The 16,679-nt window shown below is 59.2% G+C and overlaps 1 protein-coding gene across 1 annotated transcript; it reads right to left on the reverse strand.

The window, feature by feature from the left end:
- Nucleotides 1-2,158: 2,158 nt before the first annotated feature.
- On the reverse strand, nt 2,159-15,751 carry ITM2C (integral membrane protein 2C). Its single transcript, XM_032400189.1, has 6 exons — nt 15,507-15,751; nt 7,836-7,976; nt 5,871-6,059; nt 4,566-4,676; nt 3,876-4,026; nt 2,159-3,380 (listed from the first exon to the last, which is right to left on the reverse strand). Exons 1-6 carry the CDS (start codon nt 15,618-15,620, stop codon nt 3,289-3,291), a joined length of 798 nt encoding a protein of 265 aa, XP_032256080.1. The 5' UTR covers nt 15,621-15,751; the 3' UTR covers nt 2,159-3,288.
- Between the last annotated feature and the right edge of the window lie 928 nt (nt 15,752-16,679).

Below are 16,679 nucleotides of genomic sequence, written 5' to 3' on the forward strand. Positions count from 1 at the left end.
TGTGGGAAGAGACAAGTCAGAGAATAAGACATATATTTTATGACTTTTTAATAATGTTCACATCCAGGTAAAACTACACTAGGAGTTCATAAGTATGTGGTAGAATTATAAAGCAAAGCAGAGAAACTCAGAATAGGCATTATTAATTAGCCTGGATTGACTAATCAATATAAAGAGATTGGCTAACATGGAAAATTGACATATTTTCATGGTTGTCTTTAGACCTAAGAGTAGATGTTTCCTTAATGTCCTGCACAGGATAAGAAGGGGAAGAGTATGGAGGGGACGGGATGGGATATGTGGGGGGGGGGGGGGTGTCTCCAAACATGGGAGCCAACATTCCCTGCATCCCTGCACATGAACGCTTCTCCCACCATCTACAGGTGGTCTACGTCCCTTCCACTTAAGTCAGGGCTGGTTTTGTGACTTGCTTTGACCAACAATGCAATGAAAGAACGTTCTGGAACTTTGGATTCCAGGCCTTAAGAGGTCTAAAGCCTCTGGCTTCCTCTGGCTGGGGCTTTGTTGCCAAACTCTAAGGAAGGCCAGGGTATTGGTTGGAGGCCCTGCTGAGTGAGGCGTGGCAGGGGAGGGGCACCTTGGATGGGGAGTGCAGCCAAGCACCCAGCTGAATGCAAAGCGGGGGTGAGCAGCTCCTGAGAGCTGGCCAAACTCGGCCATCCCTGAGAACCAGGAAAAATAGTAAACTGCTGTGTGAGGCCATTAAGTCTGGGTGGTGGTTTGTTAGCAGCAAATGGAGAGGTGCATATGAGGAAATCAGCAATATTGGCAGTCTTCTGTTTCATTAGGTTGGCTGGTGGGTCTCCAGATACACACTGGTCATGAGGCTTCATCACTTACATCCTTGTGATTTATATGCAGCATTTTATATGTAGTAAATGCTTCACAGTGTAAAATATTTAATAAAAACAACTGCAATTAAACATCTTTTCACGTTTAAGCAATGACCCACTTGTATTTCCCTTACTCTGCACCACCTGTTCATAGTCTTTGCCTATTTACCCGTTGGGTTGTTCATGTTTCATGATTTATAAGAACGTTGCATATTGAGGAAAACAGCCCTTTCTATGTCCTAGGTTTCAAAAGCATCTCCCCTAGTTTGCCCCCCTTGTAGATCTTTTGACTTTGTGGTGTTTGGCTGTACGTAAATTTGTTTTCCATAGTCAAGTCGTAACTGGTGGGTACCATGCTTAGGTTTTCCCTCCTCTAAGAGTCCCTTAAATCATTTCTTAAGTACTTTTATGGCTTCATATCATCCTTAAAAACTTTGGTCTATCCAGAATTAATGTTACAGGGAAGTAGGATCCAGGTTAATTTTTGTCAAAATGGCTAGCCATTAAAAAGAACCCACACGTGCCCCCATTAAATTTCCTTATATTTAACACAACTTCGAGGCCCTCCACTGTCCTATTGACCTTCTCCTTTGCTACCTGTGACTCCTTAATTATGGTAGTTTATAATGCTTAATACCCGAAGGCTGTTCTTTCCCCTTCTGAGGATTTACCCGACCGTTCCCCATGTTGACTTTCCCAAAAGAACTGTGTCAAATTAAACAATAAAGCCTATCAGTGTTTTAATTGTGATTGCATTGCATGTAGATTGACGTCTGGGCAAGATTGCCTTTGAGAACAAGTGTGTCTGCACTAACCTGAGTCATTTATGTCCCTCACAGGATTATTGAGCCAGACCAGCTGCAAGAGCATAGGCACCCACACTCGCCCGAGGTCCCGCCTCTGGGCTCCACCCGGCCAAAGCTCTGGGCTGGCTCTCCCACCGCCTCCTTCCCTGCAGAATGCGACCCTGTGACTCATGCCAACCTCAGCTCAGATCCACCGGGATGGTTACTAATTGCCTCAAAATTGTGTGGAACACTACATTGTCCTTGTGCTTAAGGACAAGCAATAATGATGTCATCTTCCATGTGGAACTAAATGGGGTGGTTTATGGGCACTTGAAAGAAGCATGACCTTGGGCAAGTTACTTCCGGTCTCCAAACCCCTTCCTCCTCCTTCCTGTAAAAATGTGAATCTACCTGGCTCGGCGAGGTGTGAGGACTGGGGGGACACGGACCCTCCTCGGCTGAACCCGGCAACGTCCCCACCTCTGCCCACCCCTCCCCGCCGCTCCTAAGTCCAAGTCAGAAGTCAAAGATTTTTATTGTTCTACAGACACTTCTGAAAAGGGATCTAGTTGAGAAAATATACAAAGCATTTAAGAGTTTCATCTCCAGAGCGCACCTAAGTCTGACGGAGGCGTCGGAACCTCCTCTTCAAGGCTCAGGGCTGAGAACGGTTAGCATATTGAATGATCAGTAAAAACATGCAAAAGTGAGAAGGAAAAGGAAAAAAAGGCTGCATTCCCCCAAAGCCGAGGGGGGCGGAATTTCAGAACGAAGAGGTGGCAGGGTGTACAAGTACCAGGTGGCTCTCCCTTTCCCCCACATTATCTTCTAAAACAGCTCCAAGCTTGGAGAAAGCAACGAGCCCACCCCCTTGCCTCTGCTCAGCGCTCAGCCGCGCAGGGCTGCCAGCCGACAGGGTGAGAGTGGCCCCCCCTCTGTCCCATCCCTGTGGCCATGGCCGCAGAACCCCCATGCTTGTGCTCCTGGGGGGCCAGGGCCAGGGGGGCCCCGGCTCCTCCCTTCTTTGGTTCCACTCGGAGAACGATTGTGCTTGACAGACTGATCCCCACCCGTCACCCCAGGCTCCCGTTGGTGGGCTGAAGGCACTGACGAGCCCTGGGGGGAGCCCCAGGACCCCACCTTCCCTTGTGCTCTGGGTGGGTCCATCCCTGGGCACACTCCCCCATCCTCAGCCCAGACCTGGGAATCTGGACACGGGACTGTCCGAGGAACAAGCCTTGTGGGACTTCCCCAACTGTGCAGACATTTCTGAACACCACACCCCATCCCCTGCTGTCCCCTCGCCCAGGACCCCCACGAGCCTGGCCCCTCTGTCCAGCCTTCCCCTGGGCTGCCAGCGCAGCTGGGGGCCGGCCCCGGCAGACCCGACTGCAGGACGGTGGTCACGGAAACCACCCCGTGGCGCCCTCCTGTCCCCCAGACCCGGGAGCTCAGAAGAGGTGGGGCCTCGAGAGGTCACGGCTCTGGTACGGGGAGGCGGGCAGGGCTAGAAAGGAACCAGGAGACACGTCACATCTATGGAAAGGTGTCCAAAGTACAAGCTAAGCGAGGGGAAGGAGGAGGGCCAGAGTGGCCAGAAGAGAAACAAGGAAGAGGGCAGGGGTGGGGCCTGGAGGGGGAGGCCCTCACACCACCCCGCAGATGAGGGTCTCCACCACGAAGGTGTTCTCGAAGTGGCGGATGGCGTTGCAGTTCTTGGCCCCTCGCTTGTTGATCCCTGGGAGGGAAGAGAGAATCTCAGTGAGGACTGTGTCCTGGCCGGGCGCTTGCTGGGCCACAGAGGCTACCAGGGGGACCTCAGGACCCTGAGAGGGGGAGGGCGTGAGGGGAGGAAGAGGCGGCCCAGGAGATGACACCCAGACTCACCCGGAGGCAGTGCACTGAAGGGGTGAGAGAGCTCAAGAGCTGGAGTCAGACTGCCCAGCTCTGGCACCTTCCCTGCTGTGTGACCTCAGGAGTGTCACTTAACCTCTCTGTCCCTCCATTTCCTCATCTCTCAAGGGGCAGCAAGAATAACGATGAGGATGACGACAACTTACAGGCTCTTGGAAGGACGTAGGGAGTGTGAACCTGGGCCTGGCCCACGGGAAGTGCTGAGTGACCATGAGCGGCTAGTATGGCTATGGTCTGAGCTCCAGCCAGGCACAGCTGGACGGTGGCCGTGGCCTAGAGCTCAGGGCAGGGGTCCCGACGGGTGGGGCCGGCCACTCACGCCTCCGGGTGGCCCGGCGCCGCAGCCGGTAGGTGTCCTTCCCGCTGCACAGGTGGTAGATGAAGGAGCCCAGGGCCTCCTTGTCGCTGACGTGCTCCGTCACCACCATCTCCTCCTGGATAATGTACGTCTGCGGGAGGTAGGTCCCTCTCTGCGGAGGGGGCAGCCGCAGGGCTGGGTCAGCACGCACGGCTCTCCCACCTCGGGCTCCCCTGCCCGCCGCCCACTCCCCTCACCGCTGTCCTGCTCACTCGGGAGTCCCCTGCCACCTGAAGTGCCGTCCACCCCCGTCCGCCTCCCCATCCACAGCCCCCGGGGCTCGCCCTTCGGACGCGCGCAGTCAGTTTCTGGTTGTGCCCTGGTGCTGCATGTGGGGGAGTCTGGTCTCCCTCCCCAAGGGGGGAGTGCTGCTGGGGGGGGTTCCCTGCACTGCCAACGGGGAGGGCATGGCCTAGGGGGCTAAGGAAACTGGGCTCTTCGTGAGAGAGGGAGGGAGGCAGAGCACGGTAGGGAGAAGAAAAGGAGAGGCGTTGACTCTGGGCATGGGAGAAAGAAGATGGAGGAGTAGGGGCCAATCTGGGGTGCTGGGCCCAGCTGACAGCAACACCCCCACCGCAGGACCCTCCCTTGCCCCAGGCCTGGCGTCCACGGGGGGCAGCGCCGCAAGATGCCACGAGGGCTCCTGCTCACCTTCACGTTCATGAGGAGCTCCCAGAAGTTTCGGGGGGGCAGCACAATGGTGGTGTTGAGCTCGATAACATAGCACTTGTCCAGGGAGATGTCATGGTAGGCGGTGAGGCCCTGAGCGGGAGGAGGGGAGTGTCAGGCTCTGCAGGCGAGGGCCTGGCCCCGACGGGCCCCTCGGGCCACCAGAGCCACCAGCCTGCCATGCCAGCGTCACGCGCCCCTGATTCCTGCGCCTCGCCTCGCCCGTGTCTGCGGGAGCTTCCACGCACTACATGAAACACACCAAGTGTCCAGCGCCTCAGCTGTTATAAAGGCCATTCTCTGGGGTCACGGGGCTGAGGTGTGGGGAAGACAGTAATGTTCCAAGTGTGCATTTCATCACCCCTGTGAGGTCCTGTCATCCCTGCGGACAGCCTGGACCCTCAGCAGGAGATGCTCCGTCCCTGGCTCCCTGTGGGCTTCAGCGACAAGAATGTCCAGGATACAGAGCGAAGGGATCCTTCTGGAGAATCCCTAGGAAGCTCTGGGAACCAAGTATGGGGGACAGACAGCTGGGGAGTCTGTTTCACTAGCCTCAAAACTGTCGCTGGCAACGGAAGTGTGAAGGGTGGGGGCGCCTGGGGGGCTCAGTCGGTTAAGTGGCTGCCTTCCGCTCAGGTCATGATCTCGGGGTCCTGGGATCGAGTCCTGCAGCCTCCCTGCTCTGTGGGGAGTCTGTTTCTCCCTCTCCCGCTGCCCCTCCCCCACCCCTGCTCATGCTCTCTCTCAAATAAATAAAATCTAAAAAAACAAAGAAGTGCAAAGGATGGCTACCTCTGGGGAGGGGGTATGGACTGGGGGAAGGGGCACAAGGGAACCTTCTGGGGTGCTGGCAAAATTCTAAATCTTGATCTGGGGAGCACTGCATGTAGCCTCTGGCAAAATCCACCAAGCTGTACACTTAATGCACTTGATGGTAGGTGTGCTACACCTCCGGAAAACGTCAAGGAACACCGGCCTGGCCCGTGATGGCCAGTGTCTGCAGTGGTCAGGTGGCCGAGGAGAAAATCCACCATGGCTGGTTCCCGTTCAGTGATAAACACTGTCTCTATAACAAAAGCAGGGTCTTCAAAATCCTGAGCAACCTAACCCGCCGCCGTCTACTACCCATACTTGCCATCACACAGTACATACTCAAAGGAGGTACTAGGGACACTGGCCTTCTCCTTTCGCTCCTGTTCTCCTTTCTCATGACCCCTGGTGGAAGGGGGGCTCTGGGTCCTCAGGACACCCTTCCACCACTCCTGTCCCAGCCCCGGCCGGCCTCACCCGCTGGAAGTCATGAATGATGTCTGCGGGGTCACCGCCGCCGAACTGGGGCACCGGCACATTGATGCGCTCATAGTTCTCTTCGAGGTAGATCTTCACGTCCTCCTCCAGCTCCATCCGCGTGCGGACCTGGGAGGACAGGGAGTCCTCGTAGAGAACCCCACAGTGGAAGAAGTTGTCTCGGGCCAGCTGGTGGCGGGGGGGGGGGGGGGGGGGGGGGGGGGGCGGAGTGGGAGAGAGAGACAGACCGGTCACACAGCGCCCTCGGCACAGCCACCCTGCCGACCCCACCACGCCACGATCCCAGGGCCTTGGCAAGCGGGAAGGGTGGGGCAATGAAACCCATTTCACAGATGGAGAAACTGAGAAACATGGAGAGTCAGGGTGAGCCGGCTCTGCCGGGTCCGAGGTGGACAACTTCCTTGGCTGTCAGGGGCAAACACAGGAGCCCCGGATTGAACTGTCGGTCCCTGTGGGGTGCCCAGGAGGTAGCTCTGTGTCCAACCTCACACAGGTCCCACCGCCTTCCCTGGACCCCAGGCCCCTTGAGCAGTCCTGACAAACACTGAGCCCCTATGTGATCAGCCAGCCAAATCGCCCCCTCACATCAAGGGTGGGGAGGCGTGTGACATGACTGAGGCCAAGTGGCTGAGCACGTGGACCAGCGTGCCCACATTGTCCCTCTCCAGGGGCCCCCAGATCTGTGCGCAGACTACTGGCCTGCCATCGGCAGAATTGCCCTTTCTCTGTTTTCGTGTGAGCTCCCCCAGGGGAATGAATCATCACGCGTGAATCGTACTGTCCAGGGCACAGACTCGGAGGCTGCTCTGAGGTGCCCCCATTTCCCAGCAAGTGGGGTGGGGTGAGGAGCCCCAGGGGAGCACAAGTTGGGGCTGGGAACAGAGGGGACCAGGAGCTAGAGCAGGAGGGTCCTAGGGTGCTCAGGAAGGGCCCGCGGGAGGGGAAGATGGGGAAGAGGTGGGGGGGACATGCCAAACAAAAGGGAAGTCGGCAGGTGTGTGGGAGCTGAGGTTTCCAGGGAAAAGTCACATGGAACACAAAAACTCTTCAGTAATTTCCATCACGGAAAAAACGAAGTAACAAAGTTAAAAACCATTGCTTGAGGGTGGGAAGAGGTCACTTGGTCACACATGACTGGCAATTCCCAGCTTCTCTGTCACTCTGAAATTCCCTGTGCATTGCACTTAACGATTATTCTTTTGAGCTTTAACTGAACTACCTTGGTGGCACCGTCTCCCGCCCTAGGTCTGGACTGATCACAAGGTCACCGTGACCATGACTAGTTCTCCCGCCCAGCTGCAGGCCCCGACTGGCTGTGTGAGTACTTAACCCGGGGTGCCAGCATGGGTGGAGGCCACCCCTTGCAGGAGGAGGTGCTGGTGGGTCTGTCCATCAACCCACGGTCTACCTTCCTTGTTTTATAATCCAAATAAACATCCGAGGAACGCAAGTCCTTAAAGCATGACCCCTGGGCACAGGGTCCGGCTCTAGAGGGATCACAGAGTTCCGATTTCTGCTGGATCTGGGTTTCTGGTGAAAACCCTCCAGGGTGACAATGTGGGAAGGGGCCATGGATTCCCATCCCGGGTCCCCCACTGCTAACTGTGCTCCTGGGAAAGTTCCCGGTTGGGCGTCAGCTGGGTCTGAAGGCAGGTGAGGGCAGTCTGCCAGGGTCCGCGGGAGTCAGAAGACGGGGCCCTGCTCCCCCCTCCAGGCAAGGGGCCGGGTGGGCTGGCGCATGCCCAGGGAGGCCCCATGGAGGGAGCATGCAGGGTTTCTGGGCTTGGCTGGGCACCCACTCCCACCCGGGGGCAAGTCACCTGCCGCCCCTCCCCTCACAAGCCCCAAGCACCTAGCTCTCAGCCGCTCCTGCCACCTCCCTGCAAGCCCCTCTAAACAGCACCTTTCCCTGAGCGCCGTGCCTCCCTCCCCAAATGGCCTCACCTGTGCGAGGAAGAAGTATCTGTAGATGTAGACGGAGGCGAACACAAGGCCCATGAGCAACACGACCATGCCCATCGACAGGTAGCACACGCCGCCCACAGAGCCCCCCTTCTTGTAGCGCTGCGGGGGGGCCCGTTCCTCCTGTGGATTGCAGGGCCGGCTCAGCCAGATGGTGGTCCCGTACCTCCCAGAAGCCTCCCGTCCCTTTCCCAAAGGAGACCTCACCCTGCTGGTGGGGACTGAGCCTTGGGACAAGGCGGGGGGCATGATGGGGACACACAGCATCATCTGGAAGGAATGCCCTGCCAGGGCCTCCCCAGTCTCCTCCCAGGTAAAGATAAACTGAGACCCACATCGAAGCCACGCAGAATGATGCCCTGGGATCAGGCAGGCCCATCTGGATCACCCAGGCCTTTCGTCCTCTTCATTATCCCAGCTGTGACCACAGTGTCACCCTCTTAAACACAGAATGGGGGAAGCAGAGACATGGCCTTAATAATTGCACCAGACCCAGGAACCTGCAGGAATTGGGGTGCACTGGGGAGCTGCTGCTCTGGGCAATGGGGAGCCAGGGAAGGCTTCGGATCCACCCAAATGCGGCAGTGCACAGGGTGGACAGGAACCGGGGCAGTGGGAGGTGGCTTCTGGGCTCCACCAGGAAGGCTGTGGCAGGGAATGGTCACTGGCTGAGGGAGACGGAGGTCCCAGGAAGCCCACGGGGTCCGGGCATGGTGCTGGTCTCCCTCCAGCCAGGCAGCCCTGAGCCTGGGATCCGCGCTGGGCACAGCTCCGCCTGCCGGGGGGGCAGCTACGGCCCCACACTTGCATCTGGCCGGGAGCGTCAAGCAGGCTCTCGGGAGTGGATCCTGAAGGGTGAAATCTGGAGGCTTCCGGAAGCCGGGGCACCTCTGCCCGGAGGGAAACGTGGCCACGGTGGAGTGGCTGCCGTCAGAGAGGCCAGGGCAGGAGGCTCCTGGAAAAAATCTGCTCTGGGGAGCCAGACGGGCTCACGACAGTAGCCTCGGGGCTGCCAAGCAGCAGTAAGTCAAACGGACCTTACTCCCAGCACACATGTCTGGGCTGGTGGACCACGGTGTGTGTGTCGGTCTCAGTAACACTGCTTGACCCGGAGCTCCGGCCTGAGAGTGTCATGATTCAGGCTCTTCAGGAGCTGGGTGACCTGGGCCATCTCTCATGTCTGTGCGTGTCCCCCCACCCCCCTGCCCGAACCCAGGCCCTCACCTATCCTGGGAGCTGTTGCAGGAGCCCAGGTCTGCTTCTGCCACCACTGTCCCCATTCAATCCCTCCTCCATGGGGTCCAGATACAGTCAGGATGAGGGCAGAGTCCAGTCCCAAAGACCCCGCAGCCTCCAGGAGCTGAGGCAGTGTGGGGCAAGGGAAGGAGCTCCAGCCTGGAAGCCAGAAGCTTCTCACTCCACATATGCCACGAACTGCCTGCTTAGCCCGCTTTGTGCCATGTGTCCTCTCTCCCTTTACCCTGCGGGCTGGGGACCCAGCTCAGGTCCAAGTTACCTCGGACAGATAGGCCCTTATCTCAGCACAGGGGGCCTGGCCTCGGGGAGCAATGGGGAGTACCATCAGAGGGGCAAATGCCTCCCTGCTTGGGGCTCTCCCACTCACCCACACCCAGGAAAAGGACAAAAGCCCCTGGAGGCCCCTCCCCTTCCCTGGGCACATCTGTCACCAGACCAGCTAGCCCCCAGCCTCTGCACCACGGGACAGAGAGGTGCCCTGGCCCATCCTGCTCCCCAACACCCCTGCCTGCCCTCCAGGGAGCTTACCTGGCAGGGGTGGGAGGCCAAACCCATTGCCTCAAACTCACCAGCTGAGTGCTGGGGCTCCCACCAACCCAGCCCTGCTGCGGGGGGCTTGTGATCAAGACCAGAGAGGCACCCACCTGGCTGGCATCTGCTCAGCACCCTGGGGTTCCCTAACCAAGGTCCCACAGGGACAGCTGCTGTCACGGGGGGGGGCCCACAAGGAGCAAGCCACCCAGGGGCTCCTGCAGATGAGGTGGTGGCCTTTCTGCTCCTCCAGAGTCCCGAGTGGGTCCCAAAGAACCATGGCTGACCTGGGAGACAGGCCAGGCTGCCTGCACCAGCCTCGGATCCTGCCCCTGGGGTGGGACATTTGAGTGCAATGGGGTGAGCGGTCACTGGAAGTTGAGAGGGGCCCCAGCAGGGACTAGGATCCCTGCAAGGGGAGCATTGCAACCCCATCCCCCAGCTTCTCTCTGGAAATGTGAAGACGCAGGGATTAGAGACAAAGAACCTGAAAGCCCTTTGTCAAGGATGAAGTGCTAGATAAAAATAGCAGATCTTTCTCAGCTGAGCTTCTCCTTTGCAGGGCCAAGGCCCTGGACAGCTGCTGAGGTTGCGCACTGGCCATGCTTTCGCTCCTGCATTCACGAAAACCAGAGAGGCAAGCTTGTGAGAACTGTTTTTAAAAAGAACAAAACAAAACAAAGTCAATGGGCCACAAGCGAGAGAGCCTCAGAGCCTGCTCCTCGGCTGAAGTTCACAGACAAGGAGGCCTCTGGTTTTTAAGGCGGTTTTAATGCGGCCTTTCTGCTTCTGGCTGGGGGAGGTGTTTTTAAGGGCCTGGGGAGCGGGTGGGCATGGGGGTGGCTATGTGGCTGAGGAGAAAACGGCCTCCAGGGCGCCCCCTGGGTACCACCCTGCGTCCTTACTCTGTGGGGGTCACTAGGAAGGCTGAGGATCCCCCACCTGTCCTAGATGTGCAGTGGACATGCCCCTCACGCATCTGAGGCTAACACAGCTCCCGATCCCACCCCCCTCCCGATCTGAGGCTCAGCTCCCCTGTTCCCCTCCCCTGCCTGCGCCCTGCTGGAAGGCAAAGCAGGACGGGAGCTTGCCAGGAGGCAGAAAGGGAGCCATGGATGTTTCTGCTTCGAGACAAAAGGGACTTCAGACACCAAGCCCCACACAGGACGGAGGGCCCCTCAATCCTGCCCGGAAGCTGTCACTGCTTACTGGGCCCCATACCACCCAACAGAGAACCTGGGGATTCCTGGCTGTCCGTGGAGAAGCCTGCTTCCTGAGACCCCCCCCCCAGATGCTTCCCTTGTCATGCTGGTGACCCAGGGAAATGCCACCCCCCCCCACATGGAGCAGCCAGGCCTTTGGGGGGGCTTCCATTTAGAAAGTAGAAAAACACTGCCTACTGTTTCCAAGGCAACTGGGCTTTCTGAGCAAAGTGCCTCGCTGAGCACTCGTGTGGGGCACGTGAGCCGGCCGGCCGGGGCCGACAGGGGCCTGGGCCTCCCCTACCCGCTGCACTGAGGCCCGCAATGGCTCATTAAACGGGTTAGCAAAGCCAGGGCCACAGCGGTCAAGGGGAGCCCAGCCAACTGGAGCATTAACTCAGCGGACTCCCACGGCTCCTGGGGAGCCCCCCAGCTACAGTTCCTCGGTAACAATGTCCAAATTAACTGCAAACGGATTAAGCTACAATTGCAGGCTGCTGGGAGGAGGTTGGCAGGGAGCCAGAAATGCACTTGCTGCATCCCAGGCTGACAGCTGGAGGGGGAGGGGTTCTTGCCTGGCCCTCCTGGGCTTCATCTCCCCTCAGCATCTCACTTTCGCAGGCTGCAGACCAGGTTCAAGGTCACTGATGTGTTGTGTGAGAGAGACAGACAGACAGCCCGAGCGGGGCTGGGGGGAGTGGGCATCGGAGCACACAGAACTGGGTGAACTGTGGCCAGGTGAGGGCACAATAGGCCCAGACCGCTGGGTACGTGCCCACAGGGAGTCATGGAACCCCATTCCTGTCGTGCGGCTCGGCGTGAGCCGGTGGCTTGGGCTCACGCCGGGTGAGGAACCGCATGGACCCCCGAGAACTCCCGCACCACCCTCTGCTCTGCGTCTATTCGGTTCCTGACAGTCAAGATGAGACTCCAGAGAACAAAGGCTCCGAAGGACGAGCAGCAAAGCGGGCTGCTGGAAGAGCTCTTCTGGGGGACAAACTTGGAGAGTGTGTGTGGGTGTTGGGCGGGGGGGGGGGGGGGGAGCCGGGCTGCGCTTCCATGATTTTACCATAAACAGTTTTTTTTTCTAAGAGGAACTCAGCCTCCCTGGCAGTCGGCTGACAGCCTTGAAACATGCAAGGACCGGCCCAGAAGAGCGAAGAGAAAAGAGAAGGAAATAGGGAAGAGAAAAGCCACCGTGGTGTGTTCAAAAGCCCAGGCCCCCCGGGAAGGCCCAGGGCAGGCCAGGGACGGGACGCCCGGAAGCACCCCACCCCCCCGCTCTGGGGCAGGACCAGGGGCAGGACCACCTTCCTACAAAGGTCCCTCACCGGGCCAGCGGGTACTGGGGCACTGGGGCAGAAGCACTCCACGCCCGGCCAGGTCCGCCTTCCCGGCTGGCAGGGAACCCTCCCCCAACCACTCCGGGAGACCCAGCTCCCTCCCGCCAATGGCCTGAGGCCAGGACGCCGAAAGTGAAATCTGATCCCCAGGTATGCAGGCTGGGGGAGGGGGCGACGCAGGAGTCATTAATCAAAGGCAAAGCCAAGGAGAAAATTAGCCAGCGCTGAAGAGAGGATGGTATTGAACATGTCTGTCTCTCTCCTCCTGCAGCCCCCCAAGCCCAACAGCAGCCCCCCAGCTCAGTCCGGTCTGCACATGCCTACACCTGGCTGTGTGTGTGTGTATGTGTGTGTATGTGTGTATGTGTGTGTGCGCGCGCATGCACTCTGGCACAGGCAGATGGAGGGGAGAGTGGAGCTGGGTGGAGAGGTGCAGGGCTGGCCGGTAGGCCTCCAAAGGGGAAGAAGGATCTAGCCAGCGCATGCCAAGAGGGGATGCTTCCCGGGCAGCCCACTTTCCAGGCTGGCTCCCCGCCAGTCGCCCATCAGCACAGGCTTCTCATTACCTCTGAGGCAAGCGCCAAGGAGAGGGTGGGCAGCTGGAGGCCCAGCTGGGCCCCCACCCCCATCCCTTCCCGGCCCACTGAGGCACTTCCTCCCAGCAGCAGGTCTGGGGACAGAATCCTCCTTGTATTTGAGTTTTTGCTCAGAGGCAGGGGGGAGCCCCGCCATGAGGGTGCTGCGCTGCTTCACCCTGGCCCCCTGGGGCTGCACGCAGGTGGACATTTTCATGGAACAGCCACAGGGGAGCTCACTGCTGAGGGCATTCACAGGCTCATTCCCCAAGTGGTCCTTCCAGGGCTTTATATCCGGTTTGAGTCCAGTTCAGTAACCAAGGAGGGTTCTCAGGTCCCCTTCAGCCAGAAGAAACCTTCTAATAAGCTTTCCTCTGCGTCCCCATCAGCATGGGGCAAACCTCAAATGCTCTGTCTTGATAAAGGAGAAGGCTGGTCCTCCCAGTCGGGCCTGCCTGTCCACCCACCGTCTGCTTCAGTGCCCTACTAAATGGTGGCCCTCTGTCTGAATGCTTGGCACCTGTTGTGCTCACCGCCAGAGGCAGGAGAGGGGGGCTTGAGCCACACCCTGGTTACTGGACACGGGAATGTGCCCCTTGGCCAGGTGAGGGCACAACAGGCCCAGAGCAGTGAACTCTCCCCCCACCCCCCAATTCCAGTAGGCAACTAGCAGAACTGACAGGGAACATCCAAAGCCCCCTCTGTATCACCTCAGGGCCTTGGGGAGCTATGATCGTTTACTGATACGCAGTTCTGTCCTAGAGGTACCAGGATTTTAATCCTCCCCCTCCGTGCCAAATTAAGACAGCCAGGGGACCCTGTGCAACTAACAAGGTTTGGGAGGCAGGCTCACGGCCATTAAAAACAGCACCGGGAAGATGTTGTTATTTCCATTTCACGCTGGGTGAGGGGGAAGAGAGGATGCTGGCTTTCAGTGCCAGAAGCTGGGTATCAGTTACTACCCAGGTGATGCGGGTACCTGCCATCCAGCCCCACGCCATCGGCATGGAGAATGTGCCGCTCCTGTGAAATTTGGTGGACCTTCTCAGGGTTTGAATTACAACCTCCTACTGCCTGGTTGGTCCTCCCTTCTGCTGGAATCCTACAGCCCTCAGAGGCAGGGTCTGAATTCCAGGCCTGAGCTGGGGAGCAGGCCCTGGGAGAAGAAAGGGGCAAGGTCCCAGCCCTGCTCCCTCCCTGGGCTGAGAGGAGCAGAGGAAGCTGGTTCCTTGGTGAAGGGAGGAAGGAAGCTTGAAGAGACCCTTGCAAACTTTTAAAGCTGCAGACCATGGTCTTCAAATATGGAATGCCCCCTGCCCATTTAACATTGGAGGAAGATGGAGTTGCTCTGTTTGGGGGTGCACAGCAACCCCCAACCCAGCCCAAGTGGTCCTGGATGATGCAATGACCACATCCGGACAGGGGAGGGCTCCTCGGTGCATTCCTCACTCAGGGTCTTTGCTCGCGATGTGACACCACCCACCTCTGAAGCCCCTCTCAAGTGTCCCCTCTTTCTCCGCCTGCACACACCCCCCCCAATACTCTGGGCAAGGTTGAATCTGAGCCACAAAACTTGGGGAAGGACCCTGGCGCTGAGAAAGACTCATGAGAAGCCCGCAGCGGGCAGAGAAGGGGAGTGGACAAAGACTTTGGAAGTCCAGTCTAGATGCGACCGCTTGGTGCACCCCAAGACCGCCAGAGACTAGGGCTACGTGGACGCCTTTGCCGGAGCACAATACAGCCTGGCTGGACCAGCTCTCCTTCCCCTCCCCGCCCGCCACGCGTCCTGCCCTCTCCGGGTCAGACTCCACGCAGCTCAGACAGTTTTCCACTGGCGGAAATGCCTTCTCTCCCCCCGGCCGGAGGGAAGGGGGAGGAGGGGGGAGGACGCCGGAGGGGGCGGAGTGCACCGAGGCCCGCCCCCACAAAGAGCCTCCGGGATGCGGGAGAGCACCGGAGCAGGGGGGAGCCTCCCTGCGGGATGGAGGGAGCTGCCCAGAGCGAGAGCCCGGAGGGGAAGGAAGAGGGGAGCAGGGAGGTCCAGACGGCAGGGGGTGGGGTGAGATCTGGGCACCTGGCCTTAGAACCTCGAACCTGGAACCTCAAACCTCCAATCCCAGACATGCAGCCGGGCCGATTCTGGTTTATTTCCATTTTCTGGTCCACCAATTCAGGTGCAGACCAGCAGCACATTCCCGGCCCCCCGCAGGCCCCCGTTTGGGAGGAAATCAACGGCCCCCCCCCCCTCGTTGGCCCCCGGCCCTCTCCCCCCCCCCCGCCCTCTCCCCAGCCACTCCCCACCAATCCTGACCCATCTCCCTACTTTGGGGAAACAACGTCCAACCCTCCTCCCATCCCCCACCTGGGGCTCGACTCTCGGCCCCTCCCCCTTGATTAGAAACAGACGCATACCCCCCACCAGCATTCCTCCAACTTCTTACCGGCCCGTTCCCCGGTCTTGGGGCCAGCCGCTTAGGGCCCCTCCACTTTGGGAAGAGACCTCGAGCGCTTCCCCACCTGGGGACCAGCGACTCGGACCCCTCCCACTCTTCGGACTTTTGCTTTCGGCTGCCGCTTTCGGAGAGGACCCAAGCCCTCTCCCCACTTTCGGATGGAGGGCCCATTCCGGACCCTCACTCCCTCCGGTCACGGCTCCGGGACCCCGATGCGCCTCGAGCAGTTCCCGGGGCCCTTGGGGCGCGCCTCGCCCCCCGACTCCAGCCTGAGCCCCCCGGCCCCTCTTACCCGAGCGGGCGTCAGCAGGATCTCGGCGGCCGGGGCCGGGGCCGCGGCCGACGCCTTATCGGCCTTGTCGCCCTTCATGCCGGCCACGGCGGGCTGGAAGCTGATCTTCACCATGGCTGCGCCCGGCCGCGCGTCCGCCCTGCAGCCTCTGCCCGAGCAGCCGCGATCTGGGCGACCGCCGCTCCCCGCTTGGCAGGCACCGGAAGTTTGGCTGGTGTTCGCGTCCCTTTCCCTAACCCCGCCTCTAGTCCGCCCCGCCCCCCCCAGCGGAGGGCCTCGGCGCCCGCCGCGCCTGCGCCCCCTTCCCGCCCCCGGGGCGCGCAGTGACCCCTGCGGGGCGCGCCGCTCCCACCGAGGGAGGGCTGAGGTTTGCTCACGCACTCTCTCAGTCAGTCACTCACTCGGTCACTCGCTCACTCACTCACTCCATTCATCCACCCACCATCCGTCCGTCCGTCCATCCATCCCTCCATCCAATCAGGCATGGACTCAGCCCCTTTCGCAGCCTTATCCCTTCCAGCTTCCTCGCCAAGACCAGCGTCCCCATAACACTGTCTTTGTTAAAAGTGTTTGTCCGGCAAATACAGCTTCTAGACAAATTCCTCATCTCCCCTCCCCCACTTCATACCCTCCTCTTTGGAAATGCTGCTGCCTCCACTGCACCTGCTCTCATTGTTCCCTCCCACCGGTCCTGGGCCCAGGAGGAGGCTTCAAGGCCAGGTGCCTAAGTGCCTGCATCCTGCATCCATCCACATCTCTTTCATATTCCATCATCCTTTTTCCTTCATTTTTCATTCCTGTAGAATCTTCCTGAAGGTCTCTGGGGACACGCGCTAAGGATGCTGGGAGTAGAGAAATGAGGGCAGCCTGCAGCCTCAGTTAGTGAGTGACCAGCCCTGTGGCCCGTTTCTCCCCTATCCAGGAGGGCCTAGTGTGGCAGGAAGATCTGCCGGGTGGGTGACTGGAGGCTTGGGTTCAAGACTCTGCCCCTGCAAAGTACCACTGGGATTGTGTAGGACCAGGGGCTTGTGTTACTGGAGTGTCTCTTGGCACCCAAACCCTGGATCTTTCCTTACTGTCCCTGGTCCAGACTGGACTGGGGACAACACCCAGCAGACTACACATAGCCTTGGGCTGAACACCAGCTTTTGGTTCTGCAGTTGAGTTGACTGG

The sequence above is a fragment of the Phoca vitulina genome, unplaced genomic scaffold (genome assembly GCF_004348235.1).
Source record: "Phoca vitulina isolate PV1807 unplaced genomic scaffold, GSC_HSeal_1.0 scaffold1, whole genome shotgun sequence".
NCBI lineage: Eukaryota > Metazoa > Chordata > Mammalia > Carnivora > Phocidae > Phoca > Phoca vitulina.

Excerpts from the sequence above, each read along its gene's own strand:
- ITM2C (XM_032400189.1), bottom strand. The coding sequence starts at position 15,620 with ATGGTGAAGATCAGCTTCCAGCCCGCCGTGGCCGGCATGAAGGGCGAC. Across the intron at positions 7,977-15,506 it reads TCCTGCTGACGCCCGCTCGG|GAGGAACGGGCCCCCCCGCA; the intron begins GTAAGAGGGGCC and ends TGCAATCCACAG. Across the intron at positions 4,027-4,565 it reads AGCTCCTCATGAACGTGAAG|AGAGGGACCTACCTCCCGCA; the intron begins GTGAGCAGGAGC and ends CCCCCTCCGCAG.